Source organism: Propithecus coquereli, unplaced genomic scaffold, assembly GCF_000956105.1.
Source record: "Propithecus coquereli isolate 6110/MARCELLA unplaced genomic scaffold, Pcoq_1.0 Scaffold422, whole genome shotgun sequence".
NCBI classification, from domain to species: domain Eukaryota; kingdom Metazoa; phylum Chordata; class Mammalia; order Primates; family Indriidae; genus Propithecus; species Propithecus coquereli.
The window spans coordinates 447499-463087 of record NW_012149975.1 but is presented as its reverse complement, the minus strand read 5'-3'; the positions used below and the strand labels follow the sequence as shown (position 1 = coordinate 463087).

General features: G+C 46.5%; 1 protein-coding gene across 1 annotated transcript in view; it reads right to left on the bottom strand.

Moving 5' to 3' along the window:
* Window positions 1–13620, bottom strand: part of KIAA1210 (KIAA1210 ortholog) — a 63612-nt gene extending 49992 nt beyond the window's left edge. Inside the window, 2 exon segments of the mRNA XM_012653523.1 lie at window positions 12946–13066; window positions 13599–13620. Coding sequence (XP_012508977.1) covers window positions 12946–13066; window positions 13599–13620 — 143 coding nt within the window.
* Between the last annotated feature and the right edge of the window lie 1969 nt (window positions 13621–15589).

The window sequence follows — 15589 nt, the reverse complement described above, 5'->3', positions numbered from 1 at the left end:
TGCATGAGGTTGGCAGGAGGGCACCAGACGTTCAGTGAGTTCTTGAAATGCCACCCTTGCACACCCCATAATGAAGACAGCTGCCCCTCAGCCCACACAATGAGCTCCAGAAGTCCCACTCCAGGAGCCCACCAGTAGTCAGGATGGCTTCATTGTGGACAGTCTCCCCACTGATTAGCAGAGTTCATTTGGTGGGATAGGGGTTTGATGCCAAATTCCACCCAGGATACAACTATATCCAAGCAGAACTCAGGGCCTTGGGAGGTAGTCAGCATGATCGCCATTTGCCCAGCAGGGGCCAAGTGCAGCAGCAGCTATCAGCAGGCTCAGCGCCAGCTAGCCAGCCATGAACTTCTGTTTGTTTATGCTCCTAGGAGCAGGTGTGAGCACTCTCATGGGAACCTGACTAGAGGAGAGCAATCTTGATGGCCATTTATCCTGGATCTGAGAGCCCTGGGTGGATATCTGCCCAAAGCAGAAACTGCTGCATGGCTTTAGTGGCACAGTATTATATTCTTTAACTTGGGAATTTTTTATTGATACATAATATTTTACATATGTATGGGGTACATGTGATATTTTGTTACATGCATAGAATGTGCATAGAATGATGAAGTCAGGGTGTTTAGGATATCTGTCACTTCAAGTATTTATCATTTCTATGTGTTGGGGACATTTCAAGTCCTCTCTTCTAGCTATGCTGAAATATACAATGCATTGTAACCACAGTTACCCTACTCTGGTATCAAATATTAAAACTTATATCTTCTATCTACCTGTATGTTTGTACCCATTAACTGACCTGTCTTCATCTCCCATTTACCCACACTCCCTTCCCAGCCTCTGGTATCTATCATTCTACTCTCTACCCCCATGAGATCAACTTTTTTGGCTCCCACATATGAGTGAGAACATGTGAGATTTGTCTTCCTGTGCCTGGCTTATTTCACTTAACATAATGTCCTCCACTTTCATCCATGTTGCCGCAAATGACAGGATTTGATTCTTTTTTATGGCTGTATAGTATTCCATTGTGTTTATATACGCAGTTTTCTTTATCCATTCATCCATTGATGGGCACTTAGGTTGATTCCATATCTTGGCCATCATGGTGGCACGTTATTTGAAATAATATCTGCAGCAACTTTTGCAAATTCAACCCTCAAAATGCCCATGGGTGTCAGTAATAAGATATACCAGGGAGAAAGGGTCACTTCTTTACAATCCGCACCCTCACCTGTGGGCATCTGACCACCTGCGCCATCAAGCAGACACTCAAACATGCTCTAGGGGACTCCTGCCTCAGATACCTGCTGTAGAATGATTGTCCTTCCGGCCTTTCTTCTACTCTAGTAGGTCAGAGAATAATGGAAGCTACCTCCTCCACTTCCCTGCCACAGGGAAGCCCATTTCAGGAATACCACTGAGCACCCTGATCGTCATCCGGGGAGCATGTCCTCACCCTGGAGTCTAGAGGCAGCCTCAAAAGAATAGGTTGTCTCATCTGGAAGACTGCTTAAAATTTCTCTGGAGATACATTCCACTACTAGGAGAGAGCGACAGGAAAGATCCACTCCTTATCCGAGACAAGCATTTGCAACAGCCACACTGGCTGCAGCTTCTCCTCCACCTTCTCTTCCTCCTCCTTTTCCTCCTCTTCCTTCTTTGCACCTTTTCTTCCTCTACCATTTATGTTTGAAAGGTCTTCAGCTTCTCCCCTAGCTCCGCCATCCCTTCCTCCCCATCACACCTCACCCCCATAATAATCCAGGAGAAGCTTAGGAAGACCCACCCCATGCCCCTCCTAACACCTTAGATCCGTGGGGTGGGGGGAGTTGAAAGTGCAAAGAATGCCATTTCTCTAGTGTGGTGGCCTGGAAGCCTAGCTGCCAGGGACTCCTATTCTGTCTTTCAATCCACAAATGCTATGATCAAAGGCTCTGTTCTTGTGCAGTCAGGTGCAATTAATATCATACAATTAATCCAATTAATGAAATTGCTGGGTCCTCGCTCTGTGCCAGGCAGGCACTATGAAAAATGATTTTACATGTATCATCTCATTGAATTCCCAAAAGAGCCCTTATGAGGTAGGCATTGTTATTTTGTTATTATCATTTTCACCCCCATTTTCCAGATGAGGAAACTGAGTCTCACTGAAATTAGGTAATCTGTGCAAGGTCATCCAAGTTGTGAGTAATAGAGCTGGGACTCAAACCCAGTTCTGGATGATTTCAAAGCCCATGATTTGACCACTATGCTCTTCTCCCACCTCACTTGGCAAATTCTGGTCAGTATGAAATGCCCACTCACTCCTGCCCCAAAGAATCTTCCGTACTGGTCTATTACAGGGCCTGAAAACAGGGTAGCTCACCAGGCCACTATCAGCCTCTAACATCTTTGCAGAGATTTGCTGATCGTTCTAACAATGAATTGAGTCCTGCCAAAAATGCCTCACTGGACACACGTATTGTGATGAGGTATCTTCACTTAAAGGCAATAGGTCTGTAGCATGGGGACCCTCTGGTGGTCAGGCTAGGGTGGGGGACAAGACAGTATGAGGACACTGGGGGGACATCAGGAGAAAAGGCAGAATTGAGGAGCCCTAACGATGGATTTCACACCTTTAAGTGCATGTTGGGTGTCAAGAGCTCTGTTCCCAAACTCTTTGCCAGTTCTCAGGTCCATCCCAAGTGGAGTGTGTCTGAGGTTCTTTATTTTATTATTTCTTTGTTGTGGTGGCTATTATTAATGCTCCTAGCAGTCAATAATACATCAGTTGGGGAGGGGTGAAAATCTCCAAAGAGGAAACAAAAAAGCAAAAGTAGAAGAAAAGGGGGGTGCCGGTGCAGGGTGTGAATTTTATAAAACTCATCAGATTCTGTGGGATTTGATAGATATTTCCTGCCCTTACAATTGAGAAGGTGTCAAGGGAAGGAGACACCAGGAGTCATTCCCTGGCCAGGGGAGGCAGAGAAGATAAAGGAGAAAGAACAACCAGGCCTCAATAATGTGCCTCCAGCCAAGCTGAACTATCTGGGCCTTTTGTGAAGAAGGCAACTCGTACGTCTCTGGTTTCATCTTGAGGCCTTTTAGCCTACAGGGTGGGGGTCAGGGAAAGCAATCTCAGCATCATCCCCTGGTTATGATACACAGCCTTTGGTCTCCCAGTTCTGGAATGAAAGAGAAGTCTCTGAGTAAACTTCGTTTTAACAAGGAGGGAATGGGCATAAGGAGGGGTGATGCTGTTGTCCCCAGAGGTCACACACTCACAAAAATAAAAATGCCTCCAAGAATCTGAGCGCCCTGGACATTCTCAGTCAAGGCCTTTAGGACCTCAGATTTCCTTAGCCCTTAACCCCATGGACAGCCCTGCAGCTGGGCAAAGAGGCAGCTGCCTGCCTGGAGTTGTGGGAAGAGTTATCCAAAAGGTTCTCTGGCCCCAAGTCTCTCCTTTTCCCCCAGCCATGGGATCACCCTCTCTTTCTACTTGGCCTAAAATATGCACCATCAGAATCATTTCCCTTGAACCAGACAACAAAGTCAGAACATTGTTTCCCAGGACCTCTCTAGTACCCCAAAGTCTTTATGCACACCTGCTATGTGCTCGGACCTATTTTAGGTGCTATGGAGGCAAGGACAAAATAAAATAGTTATCATTTACTGGATAGTGAATGTGTGCAGAGACTGTTTGAAGTGCCTTGGATCCATCATCTCATTTAATCGTCAGAGCAATCCTATGAGGTACGTACTATTTATTCTCGCTCCTCCCCCATTTTTGTAGATGAAGAAACTGAAAGGTTAAGTAACTGCTCAGGGTCACCCAGCAAGTTCAAATTCTGAAGGTAGGATTTGAGTCCAGGCAATATGACTTCAGAGGCCATAAGTGCTACATAAAATGACCCACTCCCTGATGACAAAGAAAAATAATAACACATGAAAAAGTTGAGAATATTGCAAAGATGTGGAAACAACCCAAGTGCCCATCAATACATGAGTGGATTAATAAAATGTGTTATATATGTACCATGGAGTTCTACTCAGCCATAAAAAACAATGATGATCTAGCACCTCTTGTATTATCCTGGATAGAGCTGGAGCCCATTCTACTAAGTGAAGTATCACAAGAATGAAAAAACAAGCACCGCACATACTCACCATCAAATTGGTATTAACTGATCAACACTTACGTGCACATATAGTAGTAACATTCATCGGGTGTCAGGCAGATGGGAGGGGGGAGGAGGGGATGGGTATATACACACCTAATGGGTTCAGTGAGCACCATCTGGGGGATGGACACGCTTGAAGCTCTGACTTGGGTGGGGCAAGGGCAATATACGTAACCTAAATATTTGTACCCCCACAATATGCTGAAATAAAAAAAAATTTAAAAAAAGAAAAAGTTGAGAATAGCACTGCATTAGGAATCAGAAGATCTGGGTCTGGAGTCTGCTTTTCCAACAAATTGTCCTTGTAACCTCACCCAGGTCGTAGCACCTCTTTGGTCCTCAGTTCCCACATTTGTGAAATAAGGAGATGATACAAAATTATCATGTGTTCCCTTATGACATTTTGTGACAAGGATTCTCAGAGTTGAACTCCAGGGCATTGACTAGATGTAGAAGAGATCTGCAGGCCCCAAGAGTTGTGGAACAGGAAGATGAAGCGCTTGCGTATGTGGTACAGGGGGCCAGGGCACGAATGAGGCACAGAGGCAAGGGAAGGGAAGGGTGTCCAAACACATCGCAGAGCCGAGGCTGGCGGGGAGTGGCAAAGCAAGGTGAGGATGCTGAGATTTAGATATAAATGAGGTCAAAGAACACAGGAAGGTGAGGGCAAAGTGGAAGCGCAGATGGGAAAATCAAGGGATGGGAGGCAGGCAAGCCACAGGGGGGCCTAGAGGGTGCTTTTGTAGATGGCTGCATTTAAAGCAGCAGAAGGGACTAAAAGGGACCTCAGGGAAGGTTGGAGTCATCATGAAAGGCCTGATAGAGGAGGCAGAACTTAAGATGGGCCATGTGCTGGACAGAGAGGTTTGTTGACAGCTTGGGCACAAAGGCACTGAGGGTAGCTATTGATAAGCTAGAGATGGGGATAGAGAAAGCAGGTGTCAGCCACAAACACTGGGTGACCAGGAAGAGCCTGAAGACTCTGGCCTGGAATGATATGCTTGGGGCAAGGAGACACTGGGGTGGCACCTGGCTCACTTATATCCCTTTTGCCTGTGGTCAAGGCTGTTCTCAGGCCTGACTCTTGTACTTCTTTCATTCTGGGCCTGGAGCCGAAGCCAGAAGTTTCTGGAGCAACATTGCCAGGCCACAGAAGGAGGTTTCAGGGCAAGAGACACCAGATAGCAATGGACTGGAAAATGGAGTGCCCCGGGGTCTGAGGCTAGACAGGACACCAAGAGGGCCGGAAAAAGGAACCACCTGCAAGAGAGCCCGGAGCTGGGCCAGGCTGGAAGGCAGTTAGTGGAGGAGGAGAGAAAGGCCCAGATAGCCAAGGGCAGACAGGAGAGTCCTGGTTCCCTCCTCCTATGTTCACTTCAGGCCGCAGAAGCAGACAGGATCCCAAGGGCCGGTGTGCCGGTATTTTCCCACGCATTCACACATGCAAGTCACAGCATCCCTAGGCAAGGAAAGGGTTGGGATTGCCACTTCTAAGAAGTAAATGATATCCCTCAAGCTCTCTCCACTTGAGAATGCTATCTCGAGGGAAAAGAAAAGTGGCAGTGAGCCCCAGGACAGCAGAAATCTGTCTGGCTTCTTTAGACTTTAGGCACAAGAGTCTCTAGTCAGAATGGCCTAGGAAAATGAAAAGCCCGACTGGGAGAAGCGTCCCCGCTGTCCTCACAGTGCCTGGGAGGAGTGCTTAAATGGGGGTGATAGGCGACTGGTCCCTGCCCCAGCGGGACACTGCTCTGTTGGTCACTTGACAGTGAGACGGAAGCACACCCCAGCATGTGAGGAATAAATGAGACAATGCGTGAAAAGCAGCTCGGTGCCTGGCACAAAGGATGTTCTTAAACAGTAGGGTTTTTTAAACTACCATTATAGACAAGGGCAAGATGTGAGTGAAGGGTTCGAGGAAGAAGGCCATGAGTCAAGGGCATGCAGAACAATCACTGATTCCTTGGCCCTCACCCCTGGAAATTCTGATTCTTTCTTCAGTGAGGGTGGGGCCCAGGAACCTACATGTTCCAGAAGCTCCCAGGTGACTCTGACATAGGGGTTCCAAACACCACACTTTAAGGAAACACTGCTATAGATCATGTTAGATACTGAGCATAGCTGAACCAGAAAAAATGAATGGGGAAGCCATCAGAAATGGATGGCAGGGCAAGGGTGGTGAAGAAAAAGCAATTTGAATGATATCTAGTGAGACTTGTGACAGAAAGAAGATATTTTTTTTCCTAATAAACATCTCTAAGATCTGAGCCTCCAATGAGGCCTCTAGCAATTTTTGGAGATTTCAAACCCCAGCTTTTCTATTAATTAGCTGTGAGGCCTAGGGCACATCGAGTCCTTTCTCTGAGCCTCAGTTTCCTCCCCTAAGAACTAAGGGTTTGAGCTGGACTTGGAGTCTAGAGTTCCTTTTAGTCCAGGCATTCTCGGATTCTATGATTCACTGAGATGATCTTTCAAAGTTCCCAGTTCATCCTAGAGTAGCCAGATTTTGCAGAAGCTTGAGTCCTGACTGAGTTGGCCAATGATAGCCCAGCCTTCAGAGCAGGTCCTTCAGAAGCCTGTCAGTATTTTCAGAATACTCTCCTACTTTCAGATTATTTAGAAAATTAAGCTATTATTTCAATTTAAAAAATTCATAGGGTTGCAGATTTAACTTAAAATGCCCCCCACTCATTCTTCCCTCCACTTCTAAAGAGATTATTTTTCAAAAAATCTTTTCAAATCAGGAGTTCATCCCTATCAGAACACTATTAATAAATACTCTATCCCAAAGAGTTTCCTCCTTCCTCCAACACTGAATAAGCAAACATAACCCATTTCTGCATGAAATAAGGTCTTTGGATCATTGATGTTTGGTTTCTGGAGCCACAGGGACAGAAGCAACAAACTGGTCTCACATGTGAAAATAAAATTATGTCCTTCAAAAATAGGGTATGGAGGTTTAATGGGGACTTTTCCCCTCCTCCTCTCCTTAAAAACGTTCTGGAGACCACTCCAACTATCACAGTGAACTAATGCAGAAACCTTTGCTCATATGCTTGATGGCAAACTCAAGAAAGGAGACATTCTCCACCTAATCTACTAGGCTCTGCTGAAAATGCAGGCAGGCAGATGTGTCTGGGCTCCCGGTACCCTTTCCTTTCCCCAACCCCCATGGGCTCAGGCTCAGAAAAGTCTCCGTTTGACTTACCGTCCTCTCCATTTTCCCAGGACAGTTGGGCTTACGGAAAGGGGAGATCTAAATACAATAAGAAAGAAGAAGTAACATGACCCTCAGCTCCCAGGATGGGCTTGTCCTTGGCCCATGAAGTCCACAGGGTGTGAAACAAGAAATAAAAACCTTGTTAATGTAAAAATGCAATAGGACTTTATCAATCTTTAGTTGCAATGTTTTTTCTGAAATACACTGCCTACTGTGTTGTTGCTCTTTTCTTATCCATATCTAAACTTTCCCATGTCGGTATCTCTTCTTTCCCCCTTCTCTCATTTCTAGCCCTCATTTTGCACATCTCCTTTGTATGTTATAGTAGATAACTGAATTATATTGTTATAATTTGTTGTGTTTGTAACAAGGAATGCTACGCTAAATGTAATTAGACGAGCAAAATATTTTATGCTTCTGCTTTTGAAGGTTCAAGTAAGTTGTTTTAACAGTATGGGGCCCTTTGTTAATTTTTTTCCCGTTGAGCCTTGGCCCCATTAGATGAAACTCTCCTTCTGCCTATCAGGCTGGGAATTTTTTCAGGACCATAACCTCAAACTATGCAAATCCTGACAAGCTGGGTGACCTAGGATACGTCATGTAATGTCTTCATGCCTCAGTTTCCCAATCAATAAAATGAACATGATAATAGACTGTGTCTGGGGACAGAATTAGGGAGATGGAGGAGGGAGTAGGTGGGAGGAAGGAAGTACAGACATCGTAATATCACGTCTTTTTTGCAGTGCTCTTGATTCTCTGTTCTAGTAGTTTCCAAGCAGATGTGCTTTTGTCACAGAAAGAGAAATTTGGCATGTCGACCTAAAGACGAAGCATTATATAGTTGCAAAAGGGTTAGGCTATGGAGTTGGACAAAGCTGGGCTTGAATCCTGGCTCTTGGCCATTACTAGGTGTGTGATCTTGGGCAAGACACCAAACTATTCAAAACCTAAATTTCCTTATCTGTTCAATGGAGCTAAATGTAGTACCTTTATCATGGGCTGTGAAGATTTGATCATTTAATAACTGTTTATTGAGCACCTACTATGTGCTAAGTAGAGCTCCGAATGGTGCTCAAAAAAGAGAAGGGCCCTGTTCTCATAGACAATTTGGTGACCTAACTGAGACAAAGCTCTTAGCATGTGGAGTAACAAATAGCAAGCACTCGATGCATGCTAGCTATTATTGGTATTACTCTCCCTTCTCCATGGGAAGACTGCCCTCCCCGTGCTGTTAATGATCTATGTCCCCTGCTCTTCATCAGTTTCCCAAAAAATAGGGGATGGGACTTCCTGCAGTTATCCATACTCCCTCCAGCAGCCCCCTGGTGACCAGCAGGTTTGTAAAACAGTGACCTGCATTGAGGGCTGGGACCCATGGCTGTGTGAGGGAAAAGCCAACTGGATCCAACCTGTGTCATGGTTCAATAGCCACCACTGGATCAACAGGCCACAGACATGGCTCGATTTAACATTCCAGACTCCCGGGAAACCCGCTGTCCCCAGAAAGCCTCTCTCTGGGCACACAGACTGAGGTGACTTCTTCGGGGGAACTCGCAAGCCCAGGTGAGGCTGCTCAGGCTCCTCATTAACTGTATTACCTGTCACTACCCCAGAGCCACAGGCTTTCTCCCTCGCCCGAGACTGTTCCTAAACAGTTGAGACTGCTCTTTTAAACGTGGTAGTGGCCCAGCAAGAAGAATCCTTCTCCCTTTCCTCTTCCCAAGAAAGGACTAAACAGTTTTCCCATGTCAACAGCAGAAACTTTCATTTCCTTTTTTTTCATGCTAGAGGAGCAGAAATGGGATCATGAGTAATTAGTTGGTTACTGGTTGCTCTTCGTTTATCAACAGTAGGTGACGGTGGGAGGAACTCATGTTTACTGAGGGCAACCTATGTGTGCCTACCAGTTACCTGATTTAATCCCTGTGACAACCCTGTGAGATAGAAATCATCTCCATTTTACAGATGAGAAAACTAAGGCTCAGAAAGGTTAAGGCATTCACCCACTGCCACACAGCTACTAAGAAGCATTCTGAGAATTCAAACCCACATCTGACTCCAAAACCCCATGCACTTTCTATTCTATGGTCCCAAAATATTTTCAGAGTGTGTGTGTATCACTTGGTCCAGACACTCTGCCATGGTGGCTGAGCCCTCGGGCAGTATGGTCTTTGATAGCACACTGGAAACTGCTGTGGATGACCCTCTTCTCTCCCCTTGGGCCAGATGCCTCGCTCCTTCATTAGGAGCCTGGGAAAGGCTGATCCATGCAGCACTCTGGTTTCCCATTCCCAAATGCCAAGCTTCAGTGCATCCTTAAAGTGGTGCCTGAGTTCTCCTGCCACACTACTGGCCAAGTGACCGACAGAGCAGTGCCCAGCATCATGAGGAGGAGCTCCTTGCTTCCTGCTGCTCCCCAGGCCAACCTCTCCAATTCAGACACCCTCATCCCAAATTTTAAGACAATTCTACCAAGGCAGAACTTTTGCACTGAATCTGTCCAAAAGCACTATTGTGGTCAACAAACTCACGGCTTACAGAGGGCTTTGTACTCTTCAAAGCACTTCTGCATCCCAACAATTCTGTGGCGTCACAGCTAGGAAAGTTGCATTATTATTATTATCATATTTTCTTATTCCCACTCTACAGATGAAAAAAACCAAGGTCCAAAGAGGCATGAGGACATGCCTATAGTAATGCTGTCCAGTCTGAGAGTTAGCGCTCGGCCTCTGAAGTGGCCTTTGAACAATATCCCAGGGGAGGTCTTGTTTTTAAGCCCTGCAGAAACGCCGTTTACACGATGACAATTACTATCCTAATCACAAATCTCTGGCCATAATTGTGGATCTCTCTCAAATGCTTATTGTGCTGGGCCCCGTGCTGCATGCTTTATTTCTCGTGTATTATTTTGTTTGATACAATCCTGAAGAGTAGGTCCCATTATTACTTCCTATTTTACAGCTGAGGAAACTGAGGCTCAGAAGGCTTAGACGACATCCTCAAAGCCAACAAAGCTTGGAAGTGGCAGACTATAGACACAAAGCAAGGACTATGCTCCACTATAGTGCCTCTAAAGTTGGGTTCAATACAGAAGCCACTAGCCACTTAAGTAAAATAAAATTACTCAGTTCCTCAGTCACGCTAGCCACCTGCAAGTGCTCATAGCTGCACATGGCCAGTGGCTATCATGGACATCACAGATAGAGGTCACTTCCACTATCACAGAAACTTCGATTCAACAGCGCTGGTCTAAACACTCTTAAGGGCCAGGTGCGGTGACTCACACCTGTAATCCCAGCACTTTGGGAGGCTGAGGCAGGAGGATCGCTTGAGCTCGGGAGTTAGAGGCTGCAGTGAGCTATGATCTTAAGGTTGGTCCTCATCAGACCGCTACCTTGGTAACATGTTATTTATTAGTTTAAGGCAGGGTTTCGCAATCTCTGGGCATTATTGACATTTGAGTCCAGAAAATTCTTTGTTGGAGGATGGGGGCAGCTCTTCCTGTGCATCCTCAGGTATTTAGCAGCATCCTTGGCCTCTACCCACTATGTCAGTTGCTCACCCTGTCCCCAGGTTTAACAACAAAAAATGTCTCCAGACATTGCCAAATGTCACCTTAGGGGCAAAATTGCCCCCTATGCCCACCCCCAAGTTGAGAACCCCTGGGTTAAGGTTAGTCCCATTGTGTATTTGAAGTAATCAAATGGCAAGTCTTCACTAACTCAACCTGGCCTTCTGAAAGCAGGCCAATTTGCTGAAACTCATTTCTTCTAGCAAATTGTAAAGCTTATAGCAATTTGCATTGAATGAGTGGCTTTAATAGCTATTGAAGATTTCGTGAAGTAGTAAAACCATTTAAAGCAGCAGGACTAAGAGTGAACATGCCAGGAAGGGATTACTATAATGTACTGTAGGATTAGTTCCTCAAATTTGCTATCTGTTAACCACAACTATGAAATTGTAAAGGAAAGATAAGAAAAGATTGGTTAAAAGCTAAAAGAATGTTAACGTAGAAAATCAATTAGGAAATGACAGAAGTAATTACATCATGTACTACATTTTGGCTACTGATTTCCAGAAAAAACAAACAACAAAACATTGTGCTATTTGAGAAATTGGTGGCAGAATCCCCAAAATGCTCAAGTTGGCATAACAGAAAATGCGCTTTCGAAGGATTCAGGAAAAACTAGTGCACGAAAAATAAGTATTTCAGGTGATGGATATGTTAATTAATTCAATTTAGTCATCCCACAATGTATACATATATCAAAACATCCTGTCGTAAAACATAAATATATACAAATATTCATTTGTCAGTTTAAAAAATAATAAAATTTTCTTAAAGAAGCTAGTATAAGCATTTCCATATAATATGCTGAAATTTTGGCCCTAATTAAATAATATGCTTTATAATATACATGTTTAATATATTCCCAGGGAAACTAAACCACCCTACAACAAATGGAATGCTGCTAAAGACCAAATGAAACCTGTCAACTGCATATTCAGAGAAATCTCTGAAACCTTTTAAAACCATTTTCTCCTAAATGAATTTTTGTGAAGACTTAAATATTTTAACTATGTTGTAAATAGTCAAAAGAAAGAAACTTTAAGTAAACTGGTAAATATGGCAAATAGTTTATTCAAGAAATTGCCGGAGAGCCAGCCTTTCCCCACACCTCCTCAGAGAGTGAGGCTGGGGGCCTGGGACACTACCTGCCACTCCTTCAGCACCCACCAATTAATTCTCCTATTGCTCTCATGAGTGAAAAATGCGACAGGCAGATGCCACAGGGTGAATGCGGGTTAGCAAAATGCAACGCCCAAACTGGGCCCCTCGCCAAGGGATTTGAGTTAACAGCCTTTCTTCTAAAACTAATGAAAAAGAAAAAGTAAAGAAAAAAAATCAGGCTCCAGAATGAGTGTCTAAGAAAGAAGGAAGAAGGAAGGAAGGAAGGAAGGAAGGAAGGAAGGAAGGAAGGAAGGAAGGAAGGAAGGACAAGCAGGGAAGAAGGGAGGGAGAGAAGGAAGTCAAGTGCCAAAGGGATCTCTAATGATCACATTAAATACTCTTAATTACAGTGAGGAGTAGAAATTGGGTCTGAGCTGGCAGGCTGAGAAGCTGCAGCTACACATTTCTCGTGCTTTCTGACCGCCGAAACTTGCCTTCCAGACTTCATGTCCATCATGGTTCCCTGGGCACAGCTAGGTATGCAGCTAGACCTTGTGCTCAGGCGAACCGGTTGCAGATGCGATGGGGAGATGGCCCCAAGACTGTCAGCCACTGGAGAGACCTGCAGGGTTGCATCTTCTCTAGCATCTGGGTTCCAGGGAGCTACCCAGGGCCAAGAAAGAATGCATGGACCTTCTAAATTTCAGCAACTGGAGCTCATTAAAAGTCAATATTTGTGGCCTCTAATCTCAAATAGCAACCCACACTGCTTTCGGAGGCATCAGGAAAGTTTTATAGCCAAGGGGAGTAGGCTGGCACATAATTTGCAATAATTATTCCCTGCTCAGGTGTCGGGTGCCTGTTGCAGAAGCTCTCAGCTTGACCTTCCTGAATCCTGTTCTTAAAGTAGGAAAAGCTGACTAGCATGGTGTGTAGGGCTCCCCGACCTGGCCAATGCCCCCAGATGACCACCAATCCTTGGAATGACACAAAAGCATCCAGGTCCTATTGAGATGCACGCTGTCAGGAGTTAATCCATTAATGCCCACGAACCTAGCATGGCAGGTCAGTTGGTCAAGAGCTAGGCCCTGGGGCACAGGAGGCAACGTGTTAGCTGGGGGAAGGCCACAGCCTAGGAGGCCAGAGTAGGTACTCACTATTTTTTGATGTTTACGGAGTCTCCTATTCCTTGTAGGTCCTGCGAGGGCCTCCATGTCACTTCTGTATAGAGGCCCTGGCTCCTTATTCTCCTCAAATGCCTTCTTATCATTTCTCCTGGTCCTTCAGCCCGGATTCAATAAACCATCACTTGAGCTCAGGCCAAGACTTCTTCACCTGAGACCATGAAAATAAGCCCTTCGGTCCACTGCATCTCCCTTTCCCACCCCAAAGACCTTAGGCTGCCCCAGATGCCCTCCACAGAAAGCAGACATTAGGATGAAGGGGACCTAAGAAAGGCTCCTCGTTCGTTTGTAAGTATGGAATCTAACACAAACCGGCACATTCCTGAGCCCAGGGAGGAAGGATCTGGAAATACCTGGAAGCAAGAAGGTTACCATTATCATCTCCCCTCATCCTCCCAAAGCATTCACTGTCAACCTCTCTGTCATCTGGTGCTACTGTGAATTACACAAAGAAAGCCTCGTAATTTCCACAGCACCCATCCAACGCCATAGATTGAGGGCACTACAGTGAGGTGAGAGCCGTGGAGACGGGGTTTTAAAATAGTTGCCAATGACACTTTTTGTATGAGGATCAGTGGTGTTTCAAGAGTCCAGGCCCACTCACCACCAGAAGAGTGGGAGCGTGCTGTGATGCTGATCCTCAGAAAGAAGCAGAAAGGGACAGTCTACCCACACCTCCACGCTGGAACCACCAGATGAAGTGCCCGTAAAAATCCTATGGAATGCCGCTTTGGGCCTGCAGGCCACAGGCTGCCAGCCCTGGTCCATACAGTGTGTTTCCGTGGTGGGAGAGAACTCCAGGTGATTCCATGCAACCCTCAACTACTGGAGACCTGCAATGAGTGTGGGGGGTTTCTGGCTGTGATTCCAGGTCAGAATAGCTAAGGGAGAAGAAGAGTGTCGGCTCCATGAATGAAAATGGGAAATAATCATGTACACTCGCATATCCACTAATTAACCATATGTCTAAATCCATTTGGGTTAATGTCTTCTTCCTGTCGGTGCTGCTTTAAATAGGCACACAGATGCACACACATCCAAAACCAACACTGCGGACACACGGTAAGAATACAGTTCTTGGAGGTAGTACCCCATCAAGTGACTGGGAGACTGCAGGTACAGTATGGGTTGAAATAAATTGAGAAAATGAGGACAACTCAGAAAATTTAAGGTGATTTTCTCCACTCATCCAAACTCCCCTCTCTCTGCTCCCCTCCCTTATGTCTCCCTACAAGATCATTTATTCTCAGTCACACTGGCTGCCAGACTGGAGCCAAAACACCATGTCCCGGTGTAATGGAACCACATTATTTGACGTTATTATTACTGAGAAAGTTATTTTAATGTTGTTATTAGCCAATGAAATTAGCCTTGCAAAATCCAGGTTTGTGGGGTGTTTTATTTTAAGCCGACGTTGGCTAGGTTTCTTGACACATGCAAGTCAGAACCTATAGCTTTGCCCCAGTCTCTCTCTCTAGCCTGTTTTATAAACATCCTCCTCGTGCAGCTCTCCCTTCTCAGACTCTTGAGCCATTTCTTACAAACTCTGGCCAAGCCAAGGCTGCAGGAGTGCCACAAAGTACCCTTGCACCAAAAGGCTGGGAAGCAGAAGCGCATGCCTGGAAACCCCAGGAATAACTCCGGTATTTCCACACCAGTCACTGTGGCTCGGCCAAGCTTCCCCTTCTTCGGTGCTTCCCTCCTTCTCGCCTTTGCAAGTAATCTACAGGAACTGCAGCAGCCTCGGGAATACGCCGCCTTCCCGGCCAGGCCCCTGGCTCCCTGGGGCTCGGGCGAGCCAGGCAGGGGCGCCGGCGGGAAGGAGAGGTAGCCTGAAAGGTGGGGAAGGCTCGCGGCGTCCAGCTCCCCGCGCTGCCCCACGCGGGGTGGACCTGTCTGTGCCCCCGACCCGCCGAGTCCTGCATGCAGGGCTGAGGGCGCCCCCGCCGCCGAGCTTTCCCACGCACACGCACACCTGCGCGAGCCCTCCCGGGAGGGCACCGCCTCCAACCGGTGGATGCACCAGCCGCGAGGCAGCCAGTTCGAGCCCCAGAGGCAGCTCGGTGCCCGCCACCCAGCCCTAGGTTGCTCCTCGCTGCCTCTCTTGGGGCGAAAACCCCACTTGGGCGGGTAGGGCCCCCCCCCCCGGCACGGGCAGCCGGCGCTCTGCCACCCTCCACTCCGTGGTGTCTAGTGGGAGCAGGTCGGCTGCGCCCGCCACTTACTCTGAAGTCTCGAGGCAAGCATAAAAGCCAGCCATGGTGCTTCGGAGGGAGCTGCTGCCCGTTTGCGCGCCTTGCCTGTTGGGGTACAGGGAGCCCGCGCTGCGGGCAGGCCCTTGGTG